The 17,106-nt window shown below is 39.5% G+C and overlaps 1 protein-coding gene across 1 annotated transcript in view; it reads left to right on the forward strand.

The window, feature by feature from the left end:
• The window catches only part of xkr7b (XK, Kell blood group complex subunit-related family, member 7b), an 82,988-nt gene that overhangs the window by 64,902 nt on the left and 980 nt on the right, over nt 1-17,106 (forward strand). The window contains exon 2 of the mRNA XM_066671031.1: nt 12,373-12,572. Coding sequence (XP_066527128.1) covers nt 12,373-12,572 — 200 coding nt within the window. The remainder of the gene's footprint in view (nt 1-12,372; nt 12,573-17,106) is intronic.

The raw sequence follows: 17,106 nt of genomic DNA on the forward strand, positions 1-17,106 counted from the left end.
TTCTCTGACAGCTAGGTATATATCTCCATATTATCCCACTAATCAGGACTTCAGGAGCTGATCTGAAGGCCTTGCACATCAAATGTAGGGAACAGTGGAAGTATCTACAGTCCAATCAAGCCATTTTCATTCAAAAGAAACAATACTTCCGTTGTAAAAACACTGTGGAGCTAAGTGAGTGTTCAGATGTTAAAATTGCATTATTGTGCAAAAAGAAAGAGAAAAATAAACATGAAAAGAATGCGCTAGGACCACAAAACAAGACGTGAGGTACTATATGCCCGCAGATGTCTTTTAAAAAATGAGAGTAAATGCTATATCACAATAGATTCAAAACATATTTCTGTTGAATATATTTAATTTTTTTTTTGTCTTGGCACTGAAAGATTTTTCACTTATTTATTTTTCTCTGATTTTCTGACATTTTCAACATTTTATCTGAAAATATACAAAAACAAACAAGTGTGTTTACACATACACACACACACATGCACACACACTCTGCATGCATCAATAACAGAAGGCACAGGATCCCTGAGCTCTTTATTTCAGTCAGTCAGCACAGCCAGGCACTTCCACTATTCAGCATCAGCCAAACTTTACAGCAGTGTAGACACATACACATACACATACACGGTCTGACAAGTTGTTGGGGAGGGGGGTGGAAGTGGGTTGTTACCATCTGGAGGCCAAAAACTACGGAGCCCCCACTGAACCATAAAACTGGGTGAGAAAGTTCACTGGTGGGTTGTTAGCTAGTCATCAAATATATGAAAATCAATATTAAAAAGGAACATAAAAAATATTACTCAATGAATCATGTATTTATGCGTAGTGAGGCAGTGACAGAAGGAGGGGAGGGATGAGGTGAGAAAGGGAGCTTATTGAGTACAACTTTGAGTATACAATTAGTGTGCATCTGAACTTCCCATGCCAAAATAAAAATAACAGAGGAGGAAAATCCTTGAACTGGGTTTGGCTAAAGATTCAGCGCAGGGAGTCTTAACTAGAGTTAGTATTGAGATGGTACTATTTTGTCAGTTTGCCACAACAGTATTAACAAAGGTGTTGAGCACCTCACTTTCATTCATTATCTGTAAGCGCTTATCTAGTTGAGGGTCGCGGTGGGCCCAGAGCCTACCTGGAATCATTGGGTGCAAGACGGGAATACACCCTGGAGGGGCGCCAGTCCTTCACAGGGCAATACACACACATTCACTCACACGGACACTTTTGAGTCACCAATCCACCAACATGTGTTTTTGGACTGTGGGAGGAAACCGGAGCACCCGGAGGAAACCCACGCGGACACGGGGAGAACACACCAACTCCTCACAGACAGTCACCCGGAACCCACAACCTCCAGGTCCCTGGAGCTGTGTGACTGCGACACTACTTGCTGCGCCACTGTGCCGCCAGCACCTCACTTCTCAGTAGAAAAGCACTAACAAAATACAAGGCTCTGCAGCACATGAGCTTAAGGTCACTAAGCCCAATGCTAAGAGTTGGCTAGAGAAGAATAAATTGCTTATCATCAATCAATTCTATTCTGTGAATCTGTAACTGCTACAAAGATGGATAACCTACCTATTCATAGCCTTAAAAGAACGGTCGCGCAACAGGTAGTGTCACGGTCACACAGGTTCCTGGGGTTGTGGGTTCAAGCCTTGCACCTGGTGACTGTCTATGAGGATTTTACTCTCCGCATGGGTTTCCTCCCACGGTCCAAAAAACACATGTTGATAGATGGATCGGCGACTCAAAAGTGTCCGTAGGTGTGAGTGTGTGAGTGAATGTGTGAGTGTGTGGCGCCCTGTGAAGAGCTGGCGCCCCCTCCAGGGTGTGTTCCCACCTTGCGCCCAGTGATTCCAGGTAGGCTCTGGACCCACCGCGACCCTGAACTGGATAAGTGGTTACAGACAACGAATGAATGAATGAATTGCTATTGGTAAGTGTTTGTTAGCAATTGTAAAAAAACTGGAACAACATGATTAAAAATTATTAATAAACAGATTGTATTATAAAGTAGATTGTTTACAATAAATGCTGTACACTTATAGGAGATTTTATAGACAGTTCACTCTCATATGTATTTGCTCTCTCGCTCTCTGTCTTACACACACACACACACACACACACACACACAAATTACTGCTCACAGAGCCACACTAATGGCTTGGTGAGCTTAATTTACAGCTGAAACAGGGTCACTGCAAAAGAAATGCCACTTACCTGGGTTTAGCCTCTGATCTATGGCAAAGGCTGCTCAGGCTCTCTCTCCTTTCTGGGTAATTACCCTCATTTAGTTAAAACTACACAGATAATTCCATCTCTACTGGAGTACTAAGCTCGCTCTCTCTCTCTCTCTCTCTCTCTCTCAGAGAGCACTACTGTTTCATATATCCCAATTAACTCAATTGTCTCATTACACCACAAGATTATATAAACACTTCATTGAAATCAGAAACCCCTTCTTAAGCTGATCAAAATTAGAGAAAGATGCTTAATTTAACATTAATCTTCTCACTGAATTATAGTATTCAGAGCAAGGTGAACCTGGAACTGGTATGTGTGTGTGTGTGTAGGACAGCAGTACCATGCATATCACAATATAAGCATCTCAATACAATGCATGCGGGAGTCTGTGAATATTGTTGAATTGATTGGATATTTGCCGTTTTAATTCGAAAATATTGTGGACATTGAAAATTGAAAATAAAGTGAAGACTTCAGACTTTGAAGTTGATTTTTCTTTTGTGAGCCACATTCACATTTGTACATTTCACATTTCATAACCATAGTAAAATACCCATAACTGAATATGTTCTGAAATACATTCACATTGCAGAAAATGTGGCCCAATTCTGATATATTTATCTCATATGTCCAAATAATTGTCCAAATAAAACATGTATCTCCAGTTTTGTGGATGTTTAGTTTACTACATCATTTGAACACAGCAGCTGTCCTTCACATCATGTGAAAAATTCATGCCGAATGAACCAATAGAATTTAATATTATTAACCTTCACTCCCAATGAAATGAATGAAGTTTTTTCCTTTAATATTTTGAGAGATACATGTTTATAACTGGACAGTGAGGATTTACTATGTGTATAGTATTATCTGGCATTTGATGCAGCCTTTAGCTTTTCTATAGCATTCTACTTTTGTCATTCATTCTGGTGGTGTATATGCGTGTATGTCACTGTATGTATTTATATATGTGAGAGTCTATGAAGAAATCATGTCCAAGAATTGTGTTTACTTGCTCGTGTCACATTTCTGAAATAAAGGGTATTAACAGGTAGCTGTGCCCCTGTGCTGCAGTGACTCTGTCTTTACTGCAGGTGTTGGGAGAGTGTCAGTAACATCAGGTGCCAATGGATGATTAGTTCTATACCGCAAGAGCCACTTTAACTCTTCTCAACGGTAATGAATGTTCTCTATCACTAAAGCACAGTTCCACTGCTCCACAAAACAATACAGAGGGATTTAAACCCATATACTTGACTTTACAGCTCATGTGCAGCTGCTCCAGAGCATCCCACTTCATGTCATGCTTCCCACTGGAGAATCGAGTTGTGCTCTCAATTACACAATTAACCTGAGGTGTCAACAATGGATTCAGATTAAAGTAGCTTTTGACCTCATAGTCTGTGTTTTGCAGTAGTCTGCCAGTCATTACAGTTCGTCAAATACAGGACTCTACTGAAAGTATAGAGTAAAAATGCTGAGTGAGTAGCAGGAGTGAAGGACTGAAAGAGAGAGAGAGACAGCCGGTCAAATGGCTTTTTAACCTGCACCAGCCGGCCCAGCTGTGTCCTCTCTGGCTTTTTGGTACAGTGCATTTCGTGTAATTAGCCGTATTTGGAGAAGTTAATGAGCTTCCCCTTTACACAGCCTGTGCGCAGTCAGACTAGAGCCCTGGAGAGAAAGCCCTGTTTCAAATGCAGTCAAGTACCTTGGGTTGAAGAGAGAGAGAGAGAGAGAGAGAGAGAGAGAGAGAGAGAGAGAGAGAGAGATGGAGAGGGAGCTGGAGAGAGTGTTCTGGGCGGGACTGTTTCCCAGTTTTCATTCACACTCAATGTGAGCATTAATCATCTTAATGACTGGACTCCAGCTCCAGAGCCATGGGACTCAGGTGGGAGGACCTACACTGGCCAGTAGGAGGTGTTAGCTGTATTAGTGCTTAGCCAATAACAGAAGCCCAGGCTTTCAAAGAAATTGAACATGACACGGAACTTGATCCATATACTGAGTCAGTTTATATCATTTAGCAGCCCCTTACTAATCTATCCTTCTGATCAATGGGATGAGACCTCCACCTGGGTTTCATCCTCTTGTGAAGTCACGTTCTGTTCGGAGTTTGGTGTGTTCTCCCAGTGTCTGTGTAGGTTTCCTCCCTGTGCTCCAGTTTCCTCCCACAGTCCAGTAAACACATGTTGGTGGACTGGTCATGGCACACCGTCCACAACTGTGAGTGAATGTGTGTGTGTGTGTGTGTGTGGTGCTCTGTGAAAGACTGGTGCCTCCTTCAGGGTGTGTTCCTGCCTTTCATCCCATAATTCTGGGTGGGCTTTGGACTAACCATGACCTTGATCAGTATAAAGTCACTTACAGAAAATTAATTAATTGTATAAAATGTTTATTTTTTGGTGCGTGTCTGTAGAAGAAGGGGCATTTATATCACTTTAGCATCATTACTATATTTTTATAGGACTGTGTGGCTGTTTCAAATACATTTTGAAATTGTATCTTTTTTTTTTTTTTTTTTTTTTTTTTTTGCATTTTTAGCTTTCATTCAAGTCTCCTCCCCTGAATGTCTTAACTCCTCCCACTAAAGATGAGGAAAGAAATGCAGAGAAAAGATTCAAGGTCAGAGGGTTAAACACCAACAAATGTTGTCCTCACTGTTTTCACATCACCATGCTCTATTAATGTTTCATAACACCATCAGCTTGATTTATTAAACACAATCAGGTCACTCTATTAACTACAATTATCCAATAAAAAAACACAGGGTAGGGGAAGGCATTGTAGCAGTGAGCTCCATCATGTGCTACAGCAATTAACTTCTATGTAGTGTACAGTTAAGTACCCCTCCTCTCCCGTCAATTTCCCCAAGAACACTAAAAACAGATTAAAAATCCTTAAATATGGTAGATTTTGGTTGAGATTAAGGACAGAGGAATCAAGGAGACATTGCGTTCCACCCAAAATCTGACAGAACTTCAAAAGCTGTGGAGAATTTGTCCATGCACTCCATACTCACTCATATTTGAGCATTTTTGTGCTTGGTTAATTGGTTTCATTGTTTAAGAGAACAATGTGTAATTGTTGCTCGGGCTGGAGCGCAGTAACTTGGCAGAGCTTCTCTATCTCTCACCTCATCTTCTCATCTCCTCCGCCTTCCACAGTCTCACACCGCCAAAGTAGGACATTTTCACCATGCAGCTACCAAAACGGAGCGCAATATCCTCAGACCTTCAGCATACCAAACGTCAGAGCTCTGAGAGACATATGGAAACACTCATCAGCTCTTCTAGTAGTGATTCATATACTGGTGTTTTGGAAAAACTGGAAAAAGCGTGAGAATTCTCACCTGGAGGGACTACAACACAGTGTGAATGTTTTATTCTTGTCTTTAAAGAGCTAATGTGAGGGAAAGGATTATATTTTTCTCTGTTCTTTAAGTAATAGTTTGAAGTTTCCTATTGCACCATTCACTCACCAGTCCATATAGTACTATACTACAGAGACCACTCCTCATTTAATTACTATGCCACTCAAAAAGCTATTAAGTACACGTTATTCATTTTCAGTGTCTGGGGGGAGCAGCAATATAGGATTAGCCTTTTTATTTTTCTGTATGTAAGGCGTGGACCCTCATTTGTTCGCTTTAACTGAAGACTTTCTCTTTTTAAACATGTGGTGTATTTTATGCCAAATTTCAGAAACATTGCTTGAAAAAAGAAAAATGAATAACTTGTACTTAATGGCATTTTGAATTCATCATAGATGTGATGACACTTACTTTCATTCTGCGTATAGTAGATTAGCCACCTATTCACACAGAGCTGAACATGCTACTGCAGGATGCCTGCGACAGAACTACAATGCTGTGCTGTTCTCTATTGGGAAAGAAATCTCTGCAGCCTTCCAAATGATGAACGCATATAGGAGAGGCCAAAGGTTTTTGTGGGGGAGATATTCTTGAAGAGTTCAATTAAATGGTGTTTACACTGTGCAATTCAAACCATTGTAGCTTTTTAACTAATGTGATGTGCTTCATTTCTTCATTTCTCAAGTCATTTATATTTTCTTTTTTGATTATGTGGAATATTCTCTTGAATGGCTTGACCTCTGAGTAAGAAACAGAGAGGAAATTGTAGAACATGGGCCCTTTAATGGTAGAGTTTTAACAGCTGCTTTTATGCAGGTTAAATCAGAACGTTCTAGTTTTATTGAGCACTGATCATCACAAAACCACAATGTGAGTCACAGTCAGTGTTTCTACCTGTGCTTCTCTCATCTTCAGGTGCATCTCACTTTTTTAAGTCAGTCTGTGCTCTTCTCGCTTGTTCAGTGACTCTCATTTTGCTGTTCCATTGATGTTCTGTTGCTTGAGTTTGTGAAGCAGATGCGCTGTTTATGTGTGCAGTAGAACAACGCATTCAATCTTCCAGAATCCTCTTTGATCAGGTTAGACTGGAATAAGACATCTGCTATTTTTGCAACATGTTCACATGGCGTAGTGGCCTGTTTCTCTTCATCTCTTTGTGTTTCTCTCTCTCTCACGCTCTCTCTCTATCAATTAAACACGCAGACACACGAACAAATGCATATATACAGAGAAGTAGAGTTACTACTTTTATTGTGTTTTACACTATGTGTCCAATTGTTTTTAGACACCCAATATAACTAATAAAAACAGATTTATATTTAGACCCCACTGTGGACACATACAGCTTGCATAATCTCAAAAGAAAATGTCATCAAAGTGAACAAGTCCAATCCAAGCATCAGATAGAGGGTTATAAATCCCCAAGCTTTGGGCTTTGGAGAAATGGAAGTGTGATCTTCATCCAATACATTTGAAATGTGTAGGAATGTCATTTGTGATCCAGAATTAATAATCCAGTATCAGTGCCTGACCTCACATGCCTTATGGCTGAATGCAATCAAATTCTCATGTTCTAATACGTAAAGTAAAGCCTTCCCAGAAGTGTAGAATCTATTAATAAACTTCAGAATTTCAGGGGAAAAGTTGGATAAGCAGATGTCCACAAAATTTGAGGCCGGTAAACAGTGTCCAATCATCTATGTGCTGAAGCAGCATGTCTACTACACAATAATAGGAAGCAAGGCAAACTCCAGGCCCAGCACACAATCCTGCAGGAGTACATATTAAGGGTTTAGTTTGTTTGTTTGTGTTGGGAGCTGCACAGCATGAGAGGGAGATGATAGTGACTCAGCTTGAAATGTTCTCCACATTACCCAGTGGGGACAGAGGTCATAATTAGTGCAACACACACATACACACACAACCAACACACTTTTTTCCATCATGAGCCAGCCAGTCTGCACCATCTCTGGCTCCTAGCTGAATAACAATCAGTATTTGCAATGGAACAATCAATAATATCTAATTAAAGTTCACTAATAATGATTGTTCTGCTTCTAATGATATGGTTCAAGTCATGAAGCATGGAATAAGGGTGAACACCCGCACCAAGTCGGATGTATTTTGATTTATCCAGCTGTTTATGTGTTTATAGTGTTAGATGTTCCATATGTTTTTGGTATGATAGTGTTAGTTTATTCATTCTGTTTGATGAATGTATAAGATGATTATAATAATTTATGGGCTTACTTATGTAATGATCAATTGTTTTCATTTTAATTGGTTCAAACATCTCTTTATCTTCAGCTAATCGAGCATGCACTGTAAAAGCACTGTGATCAGATCTGTGTGCATGAAGGCACTGTGATCAGATCTGTGTGCGTAAAGGCACTGTGATCATATCTGTGTGCGTAAAGGCACTGTGATCAGATCTGTGTGCATAAAGGCAATGATATCAAATCTTTGTGTATAAAGGCACTGTGATTAGATCTCTGTGTGTAAAGGCACTATGATCAGATCTGTGTGTGCAAAGGCACTGGGATCAGATCTGTGTGCGTAAAGGCACTGTGATCATATCTGTGTGCGTAAAGGCACTGTGATCAGATCTGTGTGCATAAAGGCAATGATATCAAATCTTTGTGTATAAAGGGACTGTGATTAGATCTCTGTGTGTAAAGGCACTATGATCAGATCTGTGTGTGCAAAGGCACTGGGATCAGATCTGTGTGCGTAAAGGCACTGTGATCAGACCTGTGTGCGTAAAGGTACTGTGATCAGATCTGTGTGCATAAAGGCACTGTGATTAGATCTGTGTGCATAAAGGCAATGATATCAAATCTTTGTGTATAAAGGGACTGTGATTAGATCTCTGTGTGTAAAGGCACTGTGATCAGATCTGTGTGTACAAAGGCACTGTGATCAGATCTGTGTGTGTAAAGGCACTGTGATCAGACCTGTGTGCATAAAGGCAATGATATCAAATCTTTGTGTATAAAGGGACTGTGATTAGATCACTGTGTGTAAAGGCACTGTGATCAGATCTGTGTGTACAAGGGTACTGTGATCAGATCTGTGTATGTAAAGGCACTGTGATCAGACCTGTGTGCATAAAGGTACTGTGATCAGATCTGTGTGCATAAAGGCAATGATATCAAATCTTTGTGTATAAAGGGACTGTGATTAGATCTGTGTGCATAAAGGCAATGATATCAAATCTTTGTGTGTAAAGGCACTGTGATTAGATCTCTGTGTGTAAAGGCACTGTGATTAGATCTCTGTGTGTAAAGGCACTGTGATCAGACCTGTGTGCGTAAAGGCACTGTGATCAGATCTGTGTGCGTAAAGGCACTGTGATCAGATCTGTGTGCGTAAAGGCACTGTGATCAGATCTGTGTGCATAAAGGCAATGATATCAAATCTTTGTGTATAAAGGGACTGTGATTAGATCTCTGTGTGTAAAGGCACTGTGATCAGATCTGTGTGTGCAAAGGGACTGTGATAAGATCTGTGTGTGTAAAGGCACTGTGATCAGATCTGTGTGTGTAAAGGCACTGTGATCAGACCTGTGTGCGTAAAGGTACTGTGATCAGACCTGTGTGCGTAAAGGTACTGTGATCAGATCTCTGTGTGTAAAGGCAGTGTGATCAGATCTGTGTGCATAAAGGCACTGTGATCAGATCTGTGTGCATAAAGGCAATGATATCAAAGCTTTGTGTATAAAGGCACTGTGATCAGACCTGTGTGCGTAAAGGCACTGTGATCAGATCAGTGTGCGTAAAGGCACTGTGATCAGATATGTGTGCGTAAAGGCACTGTGATCAGATATGTGTGCGTAAAGGCACTGTGATTAGATCTGTGTGTATAAAGGCACTGTGATCAGATGTGTGTGCGTAAAGGCACTGTGATTAGATCTGTGTGTATAAAGGCACTGTGATCAGATGTGTGTATAATATTGGGGTGTTTTTGTTTGCCATTTTTATCACTTTATATTATACTTTTTTTGTATTAATTATTTATTGTAAAATAAAAATAAAATTCTTGTACAAATACTGATTTCAAAGTTAACAATACTGTAATTTGGATACATTTTATTTGGATATGTATGGGCCCAAATTACCCAATCTATTCCATCTGTTCTTCTCTGGTTGTCTTTGGAATTGTTGTACTCATTTTAATGGAATAGGCTTCTGAAGTCAGAATGAAGTTGATGTGTCAGAGACAAAGTGGTATCACTTTCTTTGCTTGCTCCCTCCAAGTATGGTGTGATTAATCTAAAGCTTTGGGGTGTCATTTCATATTTTAAACAAGAACAGTGTCACTGATGCATAGCACTCAACATCCCCCATATTGGAGCATGCATAAACATGAGATTATAGTTAATTTCCATGCAATTATTTGTATCTACAAATCAAAAATAATAAATAATATAAATCAATGGCACAGATTTGCTCTTGACATTTAAGGGGACTTATGAATCTACACACCACTCCCCTCCATTGCCTTTCTGTTTTAGTTTTTTCCTTTGCTCCATGATAAAACGACAACGTAAGAGAACTGAGAATTGTGCAGTTAATTTCCAAACCATGTTATTCATAGCTATAGACAATTTTAGCTTGCTGTTATTATGATGGACTCATTCCATTAGCAAACATTATTTTAAGTGACTTTTACATTTCACGTTTCTTTGAAAAATATCACCTTATTGTCCACCTTCTTCCTTTTTGCTGCCATCCTCACTCGCTTTTGAGACCAGTGTGTCACCCACGATGCACAGTAATACTCGCTTATGACTGTAAAGATTTCCTTCCAGTTTTGGCGCTGCTCACAACCAAACTATAGAGGCTCACTGGACAGCAGGGAAAGGCACAGCCAATCACACTGGCCATACATGTTACGGGGAGGAGAGACTCGAGTAGAGAACATGATTTAACCCTTTCTGCACCTCTAGGTTAATGAGATGTTGACAGATCTGGTTTGAAGGGGATCAAATTATTGGTGGGACCAATTCAATAATCGCTGGATATTGGTGGAAACATGTCACCTCAATCCATGCTAATTCTATGCCCTTGATATAAATTATTAATAATAAATAAAAATAGTTCAAATACTCTTTAATGATTTTACCTTCTTTCTAAAAACCCACACACAAACATCTAACTAGTGTAACTAGTTTCTTCAGACTGGGCTGAAGAGCACCACATTTATCAAAAATGCATTCAGAGGTTAGTGATACACTTTTCAGGTTATATTTGCTTTGATTGCAGCACCACTGTTATGACTCACTGGCAACTGTAGGCATTGACTGGCTCTAAAAGTGGGTGTCATTGAGACGCAGGCCTGAAGAAACTAGATCATGTCTCCATCTGTTTGTTCGTATCTCTACCGTTTTACCACTTCAAACCACTTATGCCCTCGGAGCAGAGGAGACCTCATGATTAATGCAATCTTTTCATCCAGAATGAAGAGAGAGAGTCGCTGGCTCGCTGCCCGGCTTCTCGTGTAGGCCTCTGAACAACACAAACACGCTCTCACACACAGACATTTTAGCGCCGTGTTTTGGCTGTTGTGAATGTGAAATGTTCTTGTTCTCAGGCATTGGACGATGCACTTGGAGCCATATTCTGTGAGCTAACGCACACACACACACACACACACACACACACATACACACAAACACACGCGCACAAACGCACACACAATGGAGTTAATTGGCATTGTCTGCAAAGAATCACATTCAGATCTCGCAGAGTGCCATGCAAGCCCAGTTTCTCCTACATTTTTCAGCCTATTACAGAGTAGCATGAAACGCAATCTTCTCCAGCAAACCTATCAGGCACAAGCAGGGACCACACTTCTTCCCACAGCAGCCTATCCACTGAGAGGAGGACACCAAGGCCCTTCTGCAGCCTTTTAGATAATGCAGCTTGCCCGAAGCTGCTTCAACTTTAGCAAGAGAGTGAGAGAGAGAGATAGAGAGAGAGAAAGAGAACAAGAAAGAGCGAGGGGGAGAGGGAGAGAGAAAGAAAGAGACAGAGAGAAAAAAGAGCGAGATAGAGAAAGAGAGAGAGAGAGTCTACTCTACTCTTGTCGTCTACTCTTCTGTACCGGTGCACTGGTAACAATCTGTTGAATTTCTAGCCCAATTTAACCCTTGAAAATCGACACTGTAAAAATATATATGTTGTTTTCCTTTAAATTATCAATAATGTAAAGTTGTATTAAATCACTTGAACAGAATCTCAGAGAGTGTGATTTTCTTAGTTAAATTACTGCACAAATTTCACTGAAAAAAGTTGTTATTTTGAAGTGCATTCTATTTACATTTTAAACCATTGTTAGTCAATGCATTCTCACCTAATTTTCAAAATTTGTCCAAGATTTGTCCTTGCAGATGCAAAGGCATTGTGTCTAATCTGGCAGCTCACCCACTATTTCTCCTGAAATTAATTCTATCAATATTTTACCCCCCACAATAACAGTAATAACTCTAAACTTCCCATATAGATAATTTGATTACTGAGACCATCATTTATAAATTATTAGTAAGAGAGCATGAAAGAATTTATTTGTGGGTCTCAAAAACTTCCAGCATTGACAAGTTCAAGTGCTTTCAACTTGTTTTCTTTTGTTCTAATATCAAAAGTATGACAGCGAATAGTCTTAAACTGTTTTGGAGTGACACAAACTATCCTTTGGCCTTTGCCTTGTGTGTGTGTGTGCGTGTGCGTGTGTGTGTATGTGTGTAGGTATATCCACACGCTGTATCTGGGAGTGCAGAGCCGGTGGCACACTGAGCCGGGTCACCGTCACTGCTACTGGCGCCTGATGTTTGAGACGGCTGACATCAACATGCTGAGGCTGCTGGAGGCCTTCCTGAAGAGCGCTCCCCAGCTAGTGCTGCAACTCAGCATCATGATCCACAGCAGACACATACTGCCCCTTCAGGGTGAGAGTGCACAAACATAAACACACACACACACACACACATTAGTGGATCAATTTTCACTAGGATACATTACCATGGCAACTTATGCTGCATATCTTACCTGCTCCAGGGTTCAGTTTAAGTTCGGAATATTAAAACATACTTCTTAAAACACCCAGGGCCAAGCTTGATGACAGCCTGAAGATCAAAGTCTCGGTTGGGGCACCTGGAAAGTTTATGGCATTAGTTATGTGAAAAGCAACAAACCACAATACACTAATATTATAAACATGAAGCAATAAAACATATGGCAAATATTGCACAGAAATATTCTTTCCCTTCTTTGCCAGAAGTGTTACTTGTATTATCTTCATCACTAGCTATTTGTCCTAAACGCAATGCCTTTATGTGTAAGAGCAGGAGGCGCATCTGAGTATCTAAATATGGAACAACAGAAAGGGTTGTACTTCTGTTGTTTAACTACTGCTCAGTTAACATACTAACTTTAGTTGAATGCATCATAAAATCTCAAATTATTGCAAACTAATTCAATTCATTTGATTTGGCACAATTCAGATGCAAACTACTTATATTTTTTGAGAATTATTTACACAGTAAAATATACAATACAGGAAGGGTTTTTGTTTCTGCACTAAGAAAATGCTTTTGTGCCAAAAGATATTGTGTGTACATAATTATCAAAAAACAAAACTGATTCAACTCAACTGTCCCTTCCAAGGTTGTATAAATATGATTTGTTTGGTTCATATTTGTGAAATTAGACAAAAATATATTAGAAAATTAGCATAAATGAATGTTATTTCATTGATATCTCAAAGATCACATTTGGTGTGCAAACAGTTCTCTGTTATTCACAGTTTTCAATAAAATAGGAAATATAAAATAAGATAAAAAATGTTGGGTAACTACACCAGTTCCTCCACACACACACACACACACGTGAGAACACACTCATCTATAATCTATAGCCATCATTCGTTACTGTCCTGAACCATGGCAACCACATAGTACTCCTGCTTTGAGAACACATACACATGATTCTCAACCTGATTTCTCTATCAATATACCTGGCAATCTGTAGGGTGAGAGCATACACACCAAAACATAAACCAACATACACATGTCATAAACACAAAATAGTACAGCAAAAGGGCAGGGGGGCCAGGACATACTTGGTCTCCAAGATTTCTGACTGTTCAAAAGAAAAAAATGGCACAATTTCAAGTGTTAACACTCAGCTAATAAAAGTTCTGTTGAAAGGTTCTTTTTTAAAAAAGAAAAAATAGGATGCTCTGAAGCCACTTCAGTTTGTGAAATGCAGACCACACCCAAGTGTGCAGGGCGAGGAAGGGACACTCTGAGGGACGTTGGATTGAGGTCTGGGAAGCTTCTTCTGGGGAAATCTGCGGTGCAAGATGAGGTGTTTGGGGATAAAAGTGGATTATTTACACACCACTACACACATTAGCACTAAATGTTGCTCCTATCTCTAGTCTTGTTTTCCTTCTTCTCTCTCTGTGTGTGTGTGTGTGTGTGTGTGTGTGTGTGTGTGTGTGTGTGCGCTTCCACATGTCAATGTAGCTGTAAACCCTAACTTCTAAAGATTTTTTTACAAAGATGCTGACCTATTAGTCATTCAGGGCAGAACCTCTAAGCATGGCACTGGTCAGTCAAGCATCCCTGGCAAAATTATAAATAGTGATGAACTGAAATGAAAAGTCTTAATGAAAAATAATTGCGAAGAATATATTGAAGGAGGTCTTCTATAACTGCATCACTTTTGCCCTACATTACCAGTACTTCTAATTATTGTTTTGTATTGAGAAGTTTATGCACTGTAACTCTATTAGAATAACCCTCTCTGTGTAGTGTAACTTAGACCTACACTGGATATAAACCAGAGTAGGGTAAAACTGTTGTTGTTACTCAGCTATGCTTCACCATAGGCTTTGATGGTTATAATTGATAGAAAACCAAATCTAAACTCTTATCTCTTACCCGCACTTGAATCTGTTGTTCAGAGTCAAACACAAACTACATATAGGTACCTAAGCTAGTTCCTAAATTAGACAGGTCATTTCAGTCGTCCCCTTTTGTCCTTTTCTGTTCAGATGCAGCTCTAACCTCAGCGGCGTCCTGCTGGTTGATTTCATAATGATCGGACATCGTGGGTCCTGAGCTGAGAGCATGCGCAGGAAAATGCTCAATGCTACGAATGCTATCAGTTCGCTCCAGTTAGAAGCTATGCTAATCTGGTTCAGCTCCAACTGAGCGAGAGAGAGAGAGAGAGAGAGAGAGAGAGAGAGAGCAGTGTTGAGTGAGAGAAGGACTAGGTTTGGCAGTGAATTGGATATTTGAAAGGAAAACAATGAAAGAACTGAGATGAGTGAAAAAGTTTGTTGTTTTGATTCCTTATCTTGTCTAAAGTGTGTGTGTGTGTGTGTGTGTGTGTGTGTGTGTGTGTGTATGTGGTCTAGATATATTCCATGATTTGGGGGCCACATTCACAAAAAGCTTATCCTAATAAAAGTAAATCTCTACATGTATCTACACAAGGTGAAGACAGGGTGTTAAACTACATACATAAAGAAACTCTATATGTGTTTGTCATAATATTAATAATTTATGTAATATTCAGTATTCACAAAGACCTGTCTTTAAAGTTTGTTTTTGGGACCGATGCAAATAGTGAAATTGATAAATGTGAACAAATTAAATCCAAGACTTATATATATTAATACTGTTAACCAGCCATAATTATATATATATATATATATATATATATATACATATATAATAAAAAAATAAAAATAAATGGCTGGTTAACTGTATTAAGCTATATAATATACATGACATAGAAATGGGCTCTCAAAGCTCTTTGTGTGTGTGTTTGTGTATGTGTGTGTGTGTGTGGTTAGCAAGGGACAAGAGCAGTAGAACAAAGGATGTCTGCAGGGACCTTGTGGGTAAACAGACAAACAGACTAGCCGTATTAAAGTGCTGATCTCAGTGATACCGTCAGACCTATGGAAGCCCTAGAGATAAAGTTCAACCCTCTCTCTCTCTCTCTCTCCCCCTTCTGTGTCTCTGTCTCTCCTTCTCTCTCATGCACACATCTTCCACCTGTTCGCTTCCATGCACACCCCAGGGTACCTGTAAACAAAATATAAAGCATCTGTCTGTCAAACCAATAAACAGTGTTTGTGTGTGTGTGCGCGCGCACACCTGGGAGGCATCGTCCCAGGCATTCGCTAAGCAGAGTGATGGGTTGTTGTCGGTGCAGGTGCTACAGCTCAACTGAAATATAACTTAAGCCTTAAAGCAATGGCAGCAAACCTGACAATCACGTCACAATTTCAGCTGTAGATTCAGGCGTCCCCTGGCCCTTCTCTCTTAAAAGAGAGCCTGTCATTACAATGCAGTATGTGTTCCTAATGTTACGCAATACTTTTAAAGAGTCACACAGCCTTCCCAGAACATGCGCCTCCAATATCACTCGAAGAACAGGAAATCTTCATTGAGGTGCATGTCATGAGAGACATTATTTAATGCATGAATTATGCATTGTTCTCCCATTAATAATTCAGTTGCATGTCCAATTAGCAATGAATCACATCAGAGCTAATTAAATATTGAGGGGTGGGGTTCTGAGAATGCGCAAACCTAGGTCTTTCATAAAGATTCTGATTAGCTTTTATATTTAGCGCCGCAGGACAAATTGAAGTTTAACAGTGATAAGACCGTAGTGGTAATCGACCTTTTTAGAGCTTATTTAATGAACTGAACAAAGTGTGTCTTGATTTTGGCTCAGGCTGAGTTTGTGTTGAGGACTCTGTGTTCTCAAACCCTTTTAAAGTTCCAATTACACACACCCAAATAATCTATGGGTCCTGGGTTAAGTGTTACAAACATAAAAAAAAGGAATTCACACATTTTTATGCATTAACTTTCAATGAATATCAATATAAAATAATAATAATAATAATGAATTATTCCAAGTAATTTTGGAGTATTTCTGTTGGATCATTCATCATGATATTTTCACACAATGTGAAGGACAGCTGCTGTGTCCAAATGATGCAATAACCTAAAACCAAAAATAGAATACATTATTTTCTTTGGACAGCAACAACATACATTATTGCTTTATTGAATATAATAAAATATAAACTGCAATGAATTATAAATGTATGCCCTGGTATCAGTGTATTTTCTATCAATACATTTTTACACACCCAAAATAAATACAGCACTGCAAGTCAGAGACCATCCTCTGGTTGCTTCAGTTTAGAAGAAAATAGACAACATTTCACAGAACTATATCATCTATCAGTTTTTCATTTCTTCACTCCTTGTTTTTGTGCACCCTACTGGAATTTTAAAACCAACACTTTATAGCTCCCACTCCAATGGAAGCTGTCCCCAGTCAGTGTCACTACGTAATGTCTGCTTACAGGAAATGTAACCAAATAATGGTGATCCCTGTCTTTCACACTGTACTGTGGTTACTTACCATTTCTCTCTTGTTCTGAGC

Source organism: Hoplias malabaricus, chromosome 5 (assembly GCF_029633855.1).
Source record: "Hoplias malabaricus isolate fHopMal1 chromosome 5, fHopMal1.hap1, whole genome shotgun sequence".
In the NCBI taxonomy this organism is placed as follows: Eukaryota; Metazoa; Chordata; class Actinopteri; order Characiformes; family Erythrinidae; genus Hoplias; species Hoplias malabaricus.